This window comes from Poecile atricapillus, chromosome 25 (assembly GCF_030490865.1).
Source record: "Poecile atricapillus isolate bPoeAtr1 chromosome 25, bPoeAtr1.hap1, whole genome shotgun sequence".
NCBI classification, from domain to species: domain Eukaryota; kingdom Metazoa; phylum Chordata; class Aves; order Passeriformes; family Paridae; genus Poecile; species Poecile atricapillus.
This window is the reverse complement of record NC_081273.1, coordinates 6,927,053-6,942,134: the sequence shown is the minus strand read 5'-3', so window position 1 is coordinate 6,942,134 and position 15,082 is coordinate 6,927,053. Positions and strand designations below refer to the sequence as shown.

The 15,082-nt window shown below is 44.6% G+C and overlaps 1 protein-coding gene across 2 annotated transcripts in view; it reads right to left on the bottom strand.

Annotated features, from left to right (window-relative positions):
- KMT2A (lysine methyltransferase 2A) overlaps positions 1-15,082 on the bottom strand; it is a 40,016-nt gene that overhangs the window by 8,644 nt on the left and 16,290 nt on the right. Inside the window, exons 10-27 of one of the 2 annotated variants that reach the window (XM_058857271.1) lie at positions 14,895-15,008; positions 13,626-13,772; positions 13,276-13,371; positions 12,385-12,505; positions 11,503-11,616; positions 10,981-11,165; positions 10,230-10,403; positions 9,322-9,432; positions 8,989-9,062; positions 8,316-8,509; positions 7,900-8,006; positions 7,627-7,764; positions 6,969-7,127; positions 6,560-6,677; positions 6,401-6,479; positions 5,980-6,140; positions 5,141-5,326; positions 228-4,527 (exon numbers count right to left, since the gene is read on the bottom strand). In XM_058857271.1, the coding sequence (XP_058713254.1) occupies positions 228-4,527; positions 5,141-5,326; positions 5,980-6,140; positions 6,401-6,479; positions 6,560-6,677; positions 6,969-7,127; positions 7,627-7,764; positions 7,900-8,006; positions 8,316-8,509; positions 8,989-9,062; positions 9,322-9,432; positions 10,230-10,403; positions 10,981-11,165; positions 11,503-11,616; positions 12,385-12,505; positions 13,276-13,371; positions 13,626-13,772; positions 14,895-15,008 (6,578 nt within the window). The remainder of the gene's footprint in view (positions 1-227; positions 4,528-5,140; positions 5,327-5,979; positions 6,141-6,400; positions 6,480-6,559; positions 6,678-6,968; positions 7,128-7,626; positions 7,765-7,899; positions 8,007-8,315; positions 8,510-8,988; positions 9,063-9,321; positions 9,433-10,229; positions 10,404-10,980; positions 11,166-11,502; positions 11,617-12,384; positions 12,506-13,275; positions 13,372-13,625; positions 13,773-14,894; positions 15,009-15,082) is intronic. The other variant, XM_058857272.1, reaches the window with a different exon arrangement.

The window sequence follows — 15,082 nt, the reverse complement described above, 5'->3', positions numbered from 1 at the left end:
CCACTGGGAGTTGCCACGATTGATTTGGCAGTTCTGCAGAACTACACAAGCAGCAACAACAGCTCCTAAGCTGCAGAGAATCAGATCATGCCTCTAGTACCATATCAATCAAAAGTTGCACTTCGCAATTTGCCTTGACTTGAACAATTTGCTGGAGAAACTAGTGCAAGCTTCTCTCATACTGTTACAAAACCTCAAGGATGAGCAAAACCAAACTCTCCTCTTACCCTGTAGCCAAGACCTGGGGTACAGCAACAGTCCCTTTTTCGGGAACGTGAGCTTCAGAAGAACCAGCCCATGCGTGAGAAGTTTTGTGCTTCTTTCCATTCCCTTTGTCTAACAGTGGCTGGATGCGTTTGACTTTTGGCTTCATTTTCGTGGCACCCAGCACAGAGCTACTTGCAGACTGCTGACCAGGTGACGGGGAGCCTCCTGGAGATGCTGAACTGGCATGCATCACTGACGAGGAAGCCTTGCTCTGTTCGAGTCCGGTATTGTTTGGAACATCGACCAGCTGTGGAAAGCTTGACAACTGTGTCGTTGCCGAAACTGTGCTAAGGTCCAGCTGGGAGGATGCAACCCCGGGTTTGTTGGCTAAAAGCTGTGTCATGTGCTGAAGCTGGTACGAGCCTTCTGGGTCAGCAGACGATGGAGCGACTGTCATGCCCATTGTCTGTGCTGAGGGTAGAACACATATGCTCGAGGCAGCTGTCATGGCTGCCGTAGACGGAGTCTGAGATGCTCCCAGTTGAGAAAACATCCCAGAACTTGGTGGTAAAGTCATGTGCTGCTCCTGAAGACCAAGGCTGTGCTGACTAGCTTTGATCAGGAGGTTGCTTATCGAACCAAGGTCCCCCAATAATCCAGGGCTTGTTAACGTTACAGAACTTTGTCCCAAAACGTGACCAGGAACTGACCCACCAGTGCTAGGGGCTGCTGTGGCCTGCATGGATACGACGTTCAGCACCGAGGAACTCGATGTTAGGCCTGATACAGGCCCTGCTGGGAGGTGACTGGCATCTGCACCAATAATGCTGGGAGATGTGCTGACTGCAGTAGTGGTCCCACCTTGCGGGAGCAAAGATGCTTGCTCAAAATACATGACCCCAGACTTTGATCTTTTGATAATATTAGGAACGGTTCTATGGGATGTTGAATTTGCAATGGTTCCCAAATCCAATGGGTGGTTAGAAATCTGGGAAGGAGCAAAATTAATTAAGGTCATGTTGGAGACCATATCAGAAGGAGCTATAGCAGAAGGGGTTCCAGAAGGAGCCAGCTTCTTGTTCTTCCGTGACTGCAGACGAGATATGGGCCGTTTCTTGCCCAGGGCAGCAGCTGGTGTAGAAGCAGCAGTACCTAGGTCTGTCCTCTGACTAGCTTCAGACACTAAGAGCTGAGGATCAGTGGGTGGCTGCACCCCGATTAGAAGACCTGGTGAAGGACTGCTGATGTTTGGTGGGAAGCCTGTCTGAGCAGGTGTGGAGAAGGGATGTATATGCTGGTGATGCGACATGGGCAGTAGACCCTTGCTCGTGGGAGGGAATAACGACTGCGATGGAGGCAAGCTCGGATTCAACCCTGTGGTCAGCGTGAGCCCGCTCCCCATGGGCCCCAACACTGAAGTGTTGGTTTCCATCACACTCTGTGCAGAACTAACAGAAGGCGTTAACTGTATCTTTTGGGTGACACCATTGGGAAGAGTTTGGAGGACGTACAGGGGCTGCATGTTTTGGTTAACTACCAGAAGTTTTTCTGCAGCTGGCTTGAGGTGGGGTGGTGTTGTCTGCACTGCAGCATTGGAGATTTGAGAGGGGCCAGGACTGTCAGTGGAGTTTGGCACATACTTCTGGCCCTGGAGGGGAACAGTAGGTGATACCGGCACCTGGATACCTGGAGTCCCGCTGTTTCTTGTTAAATCTTGGTTGCTGCCATGCCCTTGCTCGACAGGGCCACAGGCTGGGCTGGCTATATGCTCTGCATCTATGTGACCCTGGATGAAGTGATCAGGAGTCATGTGTCCTTCGGGGCTTGGGTCTACTCCTGGACTCAGGAGAGCCGCATCACCTTCCCCAGAGGCAGATTTTTCTGTGACTGTCACTCTCTTCTCCCCAGACTCTGTGGAAGGCAAGGCAAGCATTGACCTCTCTCCTGAGGAGGAAAGTGAAGACTCCGAAATGACAGCAAGCCTGTTGTGATTTTGGCTGGGCACTGTAGGGCTGCGAGTGGTCAGAACAGAGAGATCGGAAGGAAGCTCCAGTGGCAATTCAAACTGCTCTTCTGCTGATATGGAGGAAGAGACACTGCTGTCCACTGGTTCAGTGGTGGGCAGCTGCTGAGAGAACACCTCAAACAAACCCATATCCTTTCCACGGTTGCTGTCAAGACCTAAACCTTCTCCCAGGGTCAGGAGTTCAGATGATGAGGACTCCGGACTTTCTCCCAAGGCCTGCATAGACGGTGTGTTCTTCAGCACGAAGTCCATGATGTCTGAAGGGAGTATGTTCCCACAGTCATCACTGTTGTTATTGTCCGAGTCGGATTTCAGAAGTTCTGTGTTGAAAGTGTCCAGCAGGTTCTTGTCGGCAGGTGTACTTGCATGAGCCCTGCGGCCTGTTTCCAACGAGCTCAGCTGCACTTCCAGAGAGTCCTGACCCTGAGCTTTAACCCTGCTCACAGGGTGGCAGTTATCAATCTTGGGGTCAGTTTTGTGGATGGTGGCGCTCTTGGTGACTTGCACTTTCTCACCAGCTTCTTCAGCTCTATCCAGCTTTAAGTTCTCTGTCCCATTCTCTTTGCCACTCCTTTTAGTTACCTGGCTGACTTTTCTGGTTGTTGCTGTGACACTTGTATCACTTTCAGTTCCATCATCCACACCGTCTAGCTGTGAGATTTTTGGAAGATCACACTGCTGCTCCTCCTCCCTGAACAAGCTATGGGACGTGAGCCTCTCCTCCGTGTTTGAGGAAACCACCGTCCTTGTGAAATTGTAGTAGTACAAGTCGTCTTCATCTGATGTGCTCAAGTCATCTGCTCCATCCACTTGTCCTTCTGCAGACCGCTTCCCTCGCTTCTTGCCAGCTGAGTTACTGTAGAAGGGAATGTCTTCCTCTCCATAGGACCTCACACCATACAGAGGAGTCAGTCCAAAGAACATATTGGATCTGGCCCGAGCACTTCTCCTTGGATACCTCCGCTTGTATGAGCCTTCTTCTTGAGCTTTAGCGCCATCCTGAAGCATCAAGCTGTTATCCTGAATGGCCAAATTTTCATATGTGTTATTTTGAGATTCCTGTGTTGGTGCTTCATTTGGACTTCCCTGAATTGCAGGGTTCTCTTCTGGGCCTTCTGAAGCTGAGGAGGGCTCTGCCAAAGCAGCCAGGTCTGCCCCTGCAGACTGAGTTTCAGCATCACTTTCCTGTTGTGCATTTTTAGACTGGTTTTCGCTTTCCATCTTGAGAGGAGTCAAAGTGACTTTAACAGTTCGTTTCCTGGGTGCCTGTGATTCCTTAGGGGCTGCTTCAACCTGCACTGCAGACCCTCTGGATGGCCCTTGTGCAGATGGAGACTTCTCACCAGCTTTTTCAGCAGGAATATTATTACATAACCTCTGGGTAATTTGTTCAGTTGCCAAACCCTGATTGCCGAAGTCTGGTTTCAGTTCATCACTGCCTACTGCTTGACTTGTCTCTGTAAGAGATTTCAGGGAATGCTTCTCTTTAAAACTGTCTTTCATTAACTTTTTGCCTTTCTGACGTTTATCTCTGGGGGCAGCAACTACCTGCTCACTTGCTGCAGGAGATCTGTTGTTTACTCCAGCAGCCTTCAAGGTTTTTGCATCCATCTCATCAACCACAGTTGTTTTCTCTGGCTGTAAAGGTTCTATGTGCTGATCTCTGTCTTTCCTTGGGCCTCTCTGATGCAAAGGTGGAAAGGGTATTGCTTCTTTGGAAGAAAATGATCCTGAACACTCTTGAAAGGTTCCTATTTTACTCATTTCTGTGCCTGATGAACTGGTTGGCTGAGTGGACACTTTGGAATTTCCTCCAGAAACAAAAGTATGAGACGAATAATCTGGGTCCTTTGAGGTTTTCATTTTCTCTCCCTTAGAAGGTGCACCTTTGGCTATTAAATCTGAACTGCTGGAATGTTTCCCTTCTGTAGACTGAGATGCATCCAGCTGGTAAGTTTTATTTCCAGTTGCAGCCACTGTTTTCTGTGAGCCTGAACTGGCAGAGCAACTTTGAAGTGGAGCACTTGGAGGAGCTGTGCTCACTGACCCCACAAAGCGGTCAGTACTTTTGACAGTTGGTTCATGTTCTGAAGAGGCTCCCATGCTGGAAACTGAAGACACATTGTGCCTCGAGTAAGTGTTCCCAGCTCGTGTAGGGGAAATCATCCGGAGTTTTGATTGTTGCTGTGACAAAGAAGAGGTGCTGTGTCTCCGAGAACCAATGCTCTTAAGTCCTGAGGATAGCAAAGGATCTCCTACTGTCACTATTTCATGGGTCACTGGGGTAGGACTTCCTGAGAAACAAAAGCATGAAATACTGTCAGGTGATCTTAAACCTTCACAGTGAATGCACATCCAATTCCTTCACACAAAACACAAGAAATTAAAACCCAGCAAAACCTTTCAGCTAAACAACACCAACACATGGTATTGATACTTTAGATAGGTGTTAAAAACCTGATACCATCACCCAGGATTCAGCAAGTTTGTATCTCAGGGTTTGGTACCTCAACTTTAGATGTGAATTTTCACCATCAGTTTCAAAGAAAACATTAGTCAGAAATAACTGCTGAATTACAATACCAGATTTTTGAGTCTCTCTGGAAAAAATACTGAGATATTAAGTCCCTAACTGATATCACAGTGCTTTTGGCTCACAACTACTATATGGCACAAATCCTGCCTCTTCCTTGTCCCAAGGGACTGCTTGTTTTAGTTGTTCATTTCCCTGCAGGCCATCTCTACTGTGTATTGTTAGAACTTTCCTCTCCTCAACCTATTGCCATTTCACTACTTTCTCTAGAAATAGTAACTAAACACATTCTGAAAGAAGCCAAGAAAGACAGGAACTAAACCAAAAATATTTCCAAAATAAAGCTTAATCAAAATCAATAGTACTAGAAATACCTGCGGAGGGTAATGGCCTTGAGCCAGGAGACCTCTGTGCGGATGGGTAACTTGGTGCCCTGATCCTGGGACCCTTGGAGACCACTGGATAGTAACACGAACTAGAGGTCTGAGAATGCAAGGGACGATCTGGTGATGGTGGGTTTACAATTTCAGGTGTATTTCGGGTGTCTTTTGGTAGAATTTCTGTTGTCGTATAAAAGAGAAAAAACAACAGTATAAGTCATCACTGAGCCCTGAAAGCTACAACCTGATCAAGTATATACTTCTATCACATTCCACTTGGAGAATCAGGGTATTCGTTAAATAAACACAAAGTCAAAGATCTGACACGAGATAATGTCTGATTCTTTCTTATAAGAACGTTTTCAAATACTTGTAGCAATTGCTCATCTTACACATGAAATTCCACTATATATTTATAGAGTTTGAGATCCTATGCTAACAATGACAATGACTATAAATATTTTAAAAATCTTTCACAGCTTTACCCTTGGATACAAGGAAGCAATTTGGAAATACAGAAGCACAATATAACCGTTCAACATTGTATTGAACAGCCCCCTTACTACAGACTAACCAACATTTCAAACACAGTTCAAAGTTTTAGATCACTAGAAAATTCTCTGAGTTGTAGACTATAAACTATCCCTGCAGCAGTGTTTGTTTGGCTCAGGTTTTCAAAATTAGCAGTACATCCAGGAGTTTAAAGTCCTAAGGTGCTGTAACATGGAAGTCTGAATTGGATTCTTGTCCAAATTTAAGAGATTTGGTTTAGGAAATGCACTATGGCAAAACCATACAGAGAATATACTTTTACAAAGTCCTTAAAAGATTACCTGTAAGGGGAACTGGGCTATGGGCAATTGTTCGATTATCATCATGCTCTACAGTGCTGTTGATGTCAGGTTCTACGACCGGAGGTCGGCACTCCATGATCTTGCAGGTATACACACAGCGCTTCCTGGCATCTGTTGTGCTCCAGTACACCCTGGAGCACCTGGAAGATAATTCAAACAAACCAATTTACTCAACAGTTGAGTAAACCTTGGTTTTGTTTTAAATTTTCCATTTCTCAAAACTACATTGGCAAAAGCCCTCCTGGGAGAACACACTGCACACCCAGCTTAATCTGAGATTCCTCAACAGTGTAGGAAAAACTACAGTCAATTTTCCCATATGTTACTTCAGTGCTTGTTTGACATGAAATATACTGAAAGACATCAAATCTTGAAACAAGAAATGAAAGCTTATACTCACTGATAGCCAATGGGAAACAACTTATCTTCACAGTCTGAGAGGTCATTCAGAATTCCTAAGCAGTCTATTGTCATTGAACCTGAGCGGAGAGAAGGAACAGTTCTGTGAACCAGATTCCAGCACCAAAGGTGGATCAAGTTTCCAGAGACTAGATCATACCAATCATCATGTGGATGTTCTCTGGTTCCAAGCCACTAAGAAATTTTCTTCTCAAACTGATCCCTTCGAAGTCCACAAAAACTCTCCTAAGAACTTCAAACCCATTCTCAGGAACCACCTGGACCAAGAACCAACAAAACCACTTGTTAATTAAAGGAACCACCACATGTATGCTATGCAGTTTGTCCTACTTGATCCTCAGTTTGGTCTTTTGGTTTTTGAATTAGCACAGAGCACCACTTGCCAAACTTCCCCAGGCTAGTTATATTACTGACTTCTTTATAAGAGCAATGCAGTCCAGCCCTTGTTAGCAAGAAACACGTTGAACATAAACTTCTAAAAAGTGCTCATAGTTACAGGCTAACTCCACCTTAACAGAGTGAGGCAGAGAGTGAAAGAAGAATCTTACCTCTCCTTTGATCAAGTCACGATGCCTCTGGCAATAAACTTTCTTATCATCCAGAAAGACACAGTTCTTGACTCGTGAGCACATGAAATGATAGTTACTGGTACAGGAAGTGAGGCAGCAGCCTACTGTGGCACCTGACTTCTGGCAGAACTCACACCTCTGCAAGAGCAAAAAGAAAAAAAAAATTAATCTCTTCTAAAACCATTGCTGTTATCAGCTGGAGTTTTTTTTGCAGACACAAGTTCAGAGTAATGCTTGATCTCATGCTTCATTGCTGCTCCATTTCACTACAGTAACTCACACACACAAGTGAGAGACATGGAGGAGGAGGTGAAAGGAAGAAGAATCCCTCACATGGAACAACTTTTCATTTGTGGACTGGTTCTTCCAGGCCTTTCCCAGACTTTTCTGCCTGTGCTTCATATCCAATCCTCACATTTGCAAGCTTCACTTAGTCTCCACAATATTTCTGAACTGAGCAAGGATAAAATAACTTTCCAAATACCTTTAGTCAGTTCTACTATACCTAGTGTTAAAAAATACTGCAAGGAAAGGAGAGAGAAGAACAAATGCACACAAGGCATCTTTTACCTCGGCTCCCACCTTGTGATTCTAAATCAGCATTAAGTTTAACGAAATGTTCTTTGCTTGTACCCACCAGCTGCTTTCCCCGGATCACAGCCATGTGCACATTTTTCAGAGAACCATCATCATCTTCAAACACTTCTGCTGACCACAAAGCACAGTTCACATGTGTCCATTCGTTTTGGCCAATATAGAGAAGACGTCCAGCATCCTAAAAATGGAAGGAAATGGTCTTTTCAGATGTTCTAGAGAACACAACAATGCACGAAACCCATATCCACAGTGCCAAATCCACAGCACTGCTTAAGTGGGCTCCTACAGAAAGGGAAATGGGGCAGATACTCACATTAGCACTGTCATCACCGTATTTCAGGCACAATGCACACTGCCTGTTGTCTTCCACATCCGGAGGTGGGTTCAGTTCAGGACTATCCTCTCTGCTTCTGTCAGAGCCTTAGAGTTAAAAGAGAGAATAATATTTATTCTTGAAATTCAGGGTGGCAAAAAATCATCTGGAGAGACTGTCAGTAAGTGAACACAGTAGAAGACTTTTCAATAGCCAGCTTGGAAAGCAAAGCACATGGCTCTGCAAAACCTTAATTCTGGGGAAAAGAGATGGGTGCAAAAGCATTCTTGGGTCCAAGCCTGGCTCAGAAACATCACATACGTTACTGCCTCTGAATGAGTTCAGGTCACAGAGGCCTCAAAGACAGCTGCATTTTTTGGGTTTGGGATTGGCAATCCTGACATTGGCTCTCTTACCAGAGATGGGAGGTGTAGGAGGATGTAGAGGAGTTGGTGAATCTGGCTCTCCAGGCCCTTTGAGTTTTGGAGCTGGAATGATTTTCTTCATCAGAGGGGGCTGTTCAGTGCGGTTGTTCTCTTCACGCTCCTGCCACTGCGCATAATTATGGTCGAGCGATGGGGGCAGCACCGCATTCGGCAACATACCGCTGCTGAGATGAAGCAAAGAGTCAGTGTCACACATGGCTGCACCAGAGGTCCTTGTGCCCTGCCTACCAGGGTCTGCCTTCCTGACATCCACCCCCCAAGCAACAACTCCATTAATTACCTACAGCCCTAACATGTTCCCCACCAGTCACATTTTAAGGTTTGTGATATGGCTGTCCGCTTCTTCGAAGGGTAACAGATGCAGGAGGGCTACCCCAAATGGGGGTGTGAGAAGAAGGAGAAGGAAAGAAAGTGAGGACTGACAAGCCACCACACACAGTACACCTAGTTCTAATTAAGAATTCTGGTTACTCTGCTTAAAACAAGGAAGCATGTACAAAACATGGGAATGGGATTACTGTGTAACTTCTTAGGGAAAAAACCCCAGAAATTCCAACCCTGCAAACAGGCTCTTTCAATACGTTTTGCTCAGCCAGCTGGCAAACGGCAGGGTGTCGCAGCTGGATACAGAACAATTACTTACTTGCTTGTTACTTTATTTGGCTCCCAAAATCTGGACTTTTTTACACTGAACCATGGAAAAACACGCTCCATTTGCTAAAGGAAAACAACACCCCATTAGAAAAGTTAGACAACATACCAAAAAATTCTAAGACGTTCAGCTGTCTGAACGTACAGCATGTACTGTAAATGCACAACTAGTAACATTTCATTAACATTAACAACTCTGACAATGTACTATTTTATTCCTGGAAAGACCCAAGCAGGGCTAAATGTGGTGGCCCTTTGGACTCCAACATCAATAAGCAGTGGTAGGATACCAAGCAGATTTCAAAGTAACTGTAGGCCAGCTCACCCGAATAAAGAAGGACTTGACCATGCTGTTTGCTTTCTTAATCTCTGGCTGCCCACCATCAGCATTAATGGCTGCTTGAATTATCTTCACGACGTCATCACTAAAATCCAACTGTAAGAAATCCACAAAGCTTCACATTAACACAATTGTCTTTTGCACAGCTGTACCACCCACTAATTTTTTAGGGCATCAAGTGAACATTCAGATCCAGTAAGACTGAACAAGAGCATCAACTTAAAAGCAGAAAGGAATTTGGCTGTGAAGAAGCAAGCAGCCCTCTAGATTTGCAAACTGGCTGGCAGAGCTGCTACACCCACAACCATTCACTTCAGCTGATTGCTGACTGGTCTTAAATCTGCAAGACTAACTATCTCAGAAGGATTTGGTCAAAATCTGGCACCACAACATTTGCCAAGCACTTTGCAATATACAGTGTTCCTCAAGATTACGAATTCTCTAGGAAAAAAAGAGAAAAAGGCTGCTCTGTGCAAAGAGAACTGATTTGGTCAACACTAGCCTTTTCTGTAAATGACCTCTGAAGAGATCAACCCTCCACCCATGAATCCTTAGTTTCCAGGTAACTAACTGCAGCAGGGCTATTTGGCCAACCTTCAGTCAGAATTTGCATGGTCAGGACAACCTGAACATTTATCTATATAAATGTCTGACTAAGAGCAAATGGGGTCTAACCAAGTACCACTGCTGGCTACAGAGAGCCTCACAAAAGTGTCAATTACTTGTGTCCGGACCAATATTAACCAGCACCAGCCAGAACTATTTTCAGCAGCATGATAACCTGCTTCCCTCTTCCTAAAGAAAAGGCTTATGCTGCTCAGTTATGAAGACCATATGGAATAAAGCATTTCACAGTGTCTATTAACAGAGTGGAACATGACAACTTGACATACCACAGAAGTGTAACTTCCTTGATCCATTTTTCTTTTCACTCCTTCCAGATCAAGAGGCTGCTGTTCCTCCTGTTTACTGACTTCTGTTAGGACAGGAGGATCGGGACCCTCAGGAGAGCTTCTGGATGGGATACTCTCTTCTGTCTCAGGATTTAAATCAGGTGGTTTTGCTGCCTGTGAACATCAGCAACGAGACAGAGGGATGTTAACTACTGAAATGCAGCTGCTCCTGAAGATACACTCCCAAGCTCATTTACTGGTCCAAGGATTCTCGATAATGTGAAGGAAAGGAGACCCAAGCTCCAAATTTCTGTCCAAAATGTAGGAGAAACAAAGAAGAGCTCTTAACCAGCTTTCTGCTGAGACCTCTAAGGTGCACAGCAGGACAGAGCCATCAGGCATAAGGATCACACTCATTGCTCAGAACTCTTATTTCTGAGTGCATATTTCAAGACAAAGATCCTGTTCTCCTGTCAGAAGAGCACCTTCATAATGACAGAGCTAAATTCTCCCATTCCTTGAAGAACTTCACCCTATTTTTCTTTCAGCTTCACAAGCTGTATGACAGATACCCATTTCCCTGCGTCCAAAGAATCAACAAAAGAAAGAAAAACATAAATAAATCACAGTGCATGTTGTTCCAAGTGCGATGAAGACACTTCTGCAGTATGAGGCACAGCAACACCTCAACAACTCAACTGAATGCCATGTACACTTGAAGCCAGAGAAACACCAGCAGGGCACAGCTTACCTGTCGATACCGCAGTAAGTGGCTGGTAGTTCTGGAATTCAACAGGGCTGTTAAAACCTGCTTCAAGGAAATCTGCAGCTCCTTTTCCAGTGCCAGACGCCATTCTGCAGGATGCTGCTCTGTACAGTTAATGCAGGTGTATGCAACGCTCTCGGGCAAGTTGGAGAGTATCTCATACATTTCATCTGGAGACAAAAGAAGACAAGGTAACCATCTGAACTGCTTTACTGAAGGATACAGGGAAAAATCCTTGCCCTGCACTTACTGCCTACGTGACACTTTTTATTTAACAAAAAAGCCCCTTGTACCTTGTGCAGCTAATTGAGGAACACAGCCTTTGAGGAAAGCTTTCAGGATGTCATTAGTATTAGCACTGGTTTATCTGCTGCCACTCTACAGGCATTTTTCAGGTAGGTCACAAGTGAGCATGTTAAAGTAACACTCTAGTAGAAAGGTCCAAGACTTGATTGCTTTGGTCTAATCACCATCCCATGCTCTCAAGGGGATGAAGGACTTCCTTACCAGAAAGGTTTTCACATTTGGAGTGGACCCAGCGGTCACATTTCCCACACTGCATCATCTTGCTCTCATAGTCGTCATCATCATAACATTTGTCACAGAGAGGACAAAAATTTCCTGCAAACAAAAGGGGATCTTATCGGAAGTTTGGATGCCAAACACACCTTTAAAGGTTGTGTGGTTACTTACTGGTGTGCTAAGAAAGCAGCTACAAACACCCCCCCAGGTAGACTGCCAGCACAGTCGTCTCTACTGTTAACAAGGCTACAAAAAATACCTTTGGAAGACCACCAACTACTTTAGAATTCCATGGCTGGACAGACATTTTATGGGCGTGGTGAAACTAACAAAATACTACATGCAAGAGCAAAATGAAAGGACGAGGAAGACACATAGGCAAGAAATTATATGGAACATTCAAGACTTTCTATCCTAAGATTCTTCCTCAGAATGCCCTCTGAGGTTCAAAGGCATCATGTACAGCAAATAACAAAAGGAATAACTACTATAGAATATAAACTTTGCTTTTAAATTGCTTTTAAGTCAGAAGTATCTTAAAATGTCTTTTCCTCAACTGCTATTTGAAACCCTGGGCCAACAGGTGTGCAATAATTACTTTATATGGCAGAGTCTTTACATGCTGAAAGCCCCAAACTCTGACAATAAAGCAGTGGTGACTTTGGTGAGCCACTGCACAACCTGAGATCCTGGCTTTAACATTTAACTGTTATGTGCACTTTCAGGCTCGACCACAACCAGCCTGCACTGCTGCCTGGACTGTGCCAAGCTTGGGTGCCACGCTAGCCTTCTGCCCACTCACACTGGCTGATTCAAACCCAAGCAGCTAAAGAAGCTCCTGCTGTAAAGAATAACAACTTTACATACCTTTAGCAAAGAGTTTGGCACAATCATGACACAGGGAGAAGTCATGAGACCACTGTGCATCCCACCCTTTGCCCGGTGTTGTTGATCCACAGCTCTTGCAGCGAACACATTTGGTACATATCTGGAAAAATAATTAATGAAAGGAATTCATGTGCTTTCAACACATTTCATAATTTTTATTATTTCATGAGTGCAGAGATGTTACCCAACAGAACAAGGAGTTTTAAATGCTGAAACTTTCACTGAAAAGAACCAAGCTCACTTCCTTCAAGGTAAGATGGTGATAATGCAACAAGAAAAAACACGAAACCAAATCACAGTATCATTTTTTGTCCTTCATATTTATACTGAAGAAAATATCACCTTTCCCTCACATAAAACACATGCAGCTTGGCATTTCTTCTGATCTAAAATATAGAGTCCTATTTTAATATTTTTTAAACTCTGTACATTGTAGAACGAAACATGTACACAAAGTCTTAGTAAGAAATACACCACAGGCACTTGTTTAGAACAAAAGCTTTAAAGACACAAATTAGCAAACTAATCCAAATTGTCTCTCAATACCAGTACCAATGGGTTTGTTAACAAAGTAAGCACTTCTATTTTAAAGACCTTCTTCCATGTTATGGGACTACAACCAAAAAACTTACTATGATCTTATGACCTACTATAACTGAAAAAAGAGGTAGTATCTTTAAAAATTTTGCTTTCTCAGAACATCTTATCAAACAACCATCTCACTATCTATTTCCAAATGTATTGTCTTTCACAATAGGCACCCTGCCTTGAAGAGATGAGGAACTGCATCAGAGCAAATCACCTACAGAGCTCTGCTCCATGGCATTACCGTCAATTAATTACCCAAAGAAAGAAATTAATATCCCTCACCCAAACTTTCTTTTTCTTGGTGGGTTTTGTTGGGTAGTTTGGGCCCAGGCACTCCGGGTGATAGCTGTTTCGGCACTTGTTACACTCCAGCAATTGCTACAGGAATAAGGGAGAAAAGCATTGGTACTGACACCCTGCAAAGGGATACAAAATTCTGGACTTCTTTATTTTTATACTGGATCCCCCATTCAGGTTATGAGAAAGAAGCTGCAATGGAGCAACTCAAGAGGCCTCCTCCCCAGCACACAGAGTCTCTGCTCCTGGCACATGCTTGCTGGCCAGCCTCTGAAGCCAGAGGCACCCTGGGAGCAGTGGGGGTGCTGCTGGGTCTCCCAGTGGTTTTGGGGTACCTTGGTGGCCTGGTGCTGTCTCCCACAGACGTGGCAGAACTTGCAGCGACGGCAGCACCAGTTCTCCAGCTGGTCTTCCTGGGGTCGCTCACTTTCCTCCAGGCAGAACTTGTGGAAGGGCTCACAGCAGACCTGGCAATATACAAACTGCAAGGGGGGAGAGGCAGGTTTTAGCAAAGCAGAAACTGCTCCAAGTTCCCAAACCAGCCCCCTTGTGCTCTGAACTATTTTGAATTCTGCTTTACAACTGATAGAACAAGATTTTAGGAGGGAAACTCTGTATTTCAGGTAACCTAAATACCAACTGGATACCTCACAGCCACCAGGATTCTGGTACACGTTATCTAAGTGCTTTGAGCATTGATAAAGGCCTATAGGGCTCTTCAGGATCTCCCTCCCTCACTTCCTCCCTGTATTACAAGCCAACTGCACCAGAAGACACACTTGGTGCATGAAGTAGGGACATGCAAAGAGTCTCTCCCTCTGTTAGCCCACCTTGCCATTACAAAGAAGAAACTCTTTTAGTTTCTCTGTATCCTGTACAAGGATGGTCGTATGAGAAAAACAATCACCCTCAGAGCACACACACTGCAGGTTCACAGGGGACATGGGAATCATTTGTCCCCTGGGGGGCCCTGACTAAGAAGGGGATGGCTCCATGCCCCACAGGGCCTGTGGACCTCAAGTGCACTGATGTCCACATCCAGAACTTAACCCCCTTTTCCCCTGTCCGCTCATCAGAACCCAGGCCCTCCTAGAGCAATAGCATCCAGGTCAGCTGGTCTGAAGATGCTGAGAAGGCACCTATCTAAACCTGGAAATGCATTTAAGACATCTCAATCCAGCTCTTGAGGCAGCGCCAGAACCTTTCCAGTCATGTAACAGTCTGCAGCTCTTGGCAGGTACAGACACACTTGGAAAAATCAAGGCTGCCTAAAAAAATCTTTAGCACCACTGGGCAGTCTTTCTTATTTCAGGTTTAAAGAGAGCAAAGCTCCTGCTTTACATCAGATGTGAGTTCCAAAATTTAGAGACATGGGTGCTTTCAAAGTTCCTCACAACACACCTCCAAAAAAGTACCGTTGAAGTTTCCAAACTGATTTTAAATACATTGCACTTTAGCATCTTGGGACAAATTCTAGCAAGGACAGATTTACAGGTATTATTTTAATTTCTTCTGGATTAAGGTGAATATAATTTTTATTTATTTGTTTTTGTAACAATACAGTGCTGTAATTAAGTCATCAACAGCAGAACACAATGCTTTACCTCCACATGTCCACTGCTGGCACAGAGAAAACACACCACCCTGGGAGTAATAGGTACCGAGGTGACGATGCCTAACCCACCCATCTCCCAAACATTCTCCACTTCACAGTCCTCCTGAAAGTACAAAAGGACACATCACCATGCAGAACAAGGCAATACAACATCAGTACAAAATGCTCACGCCACTG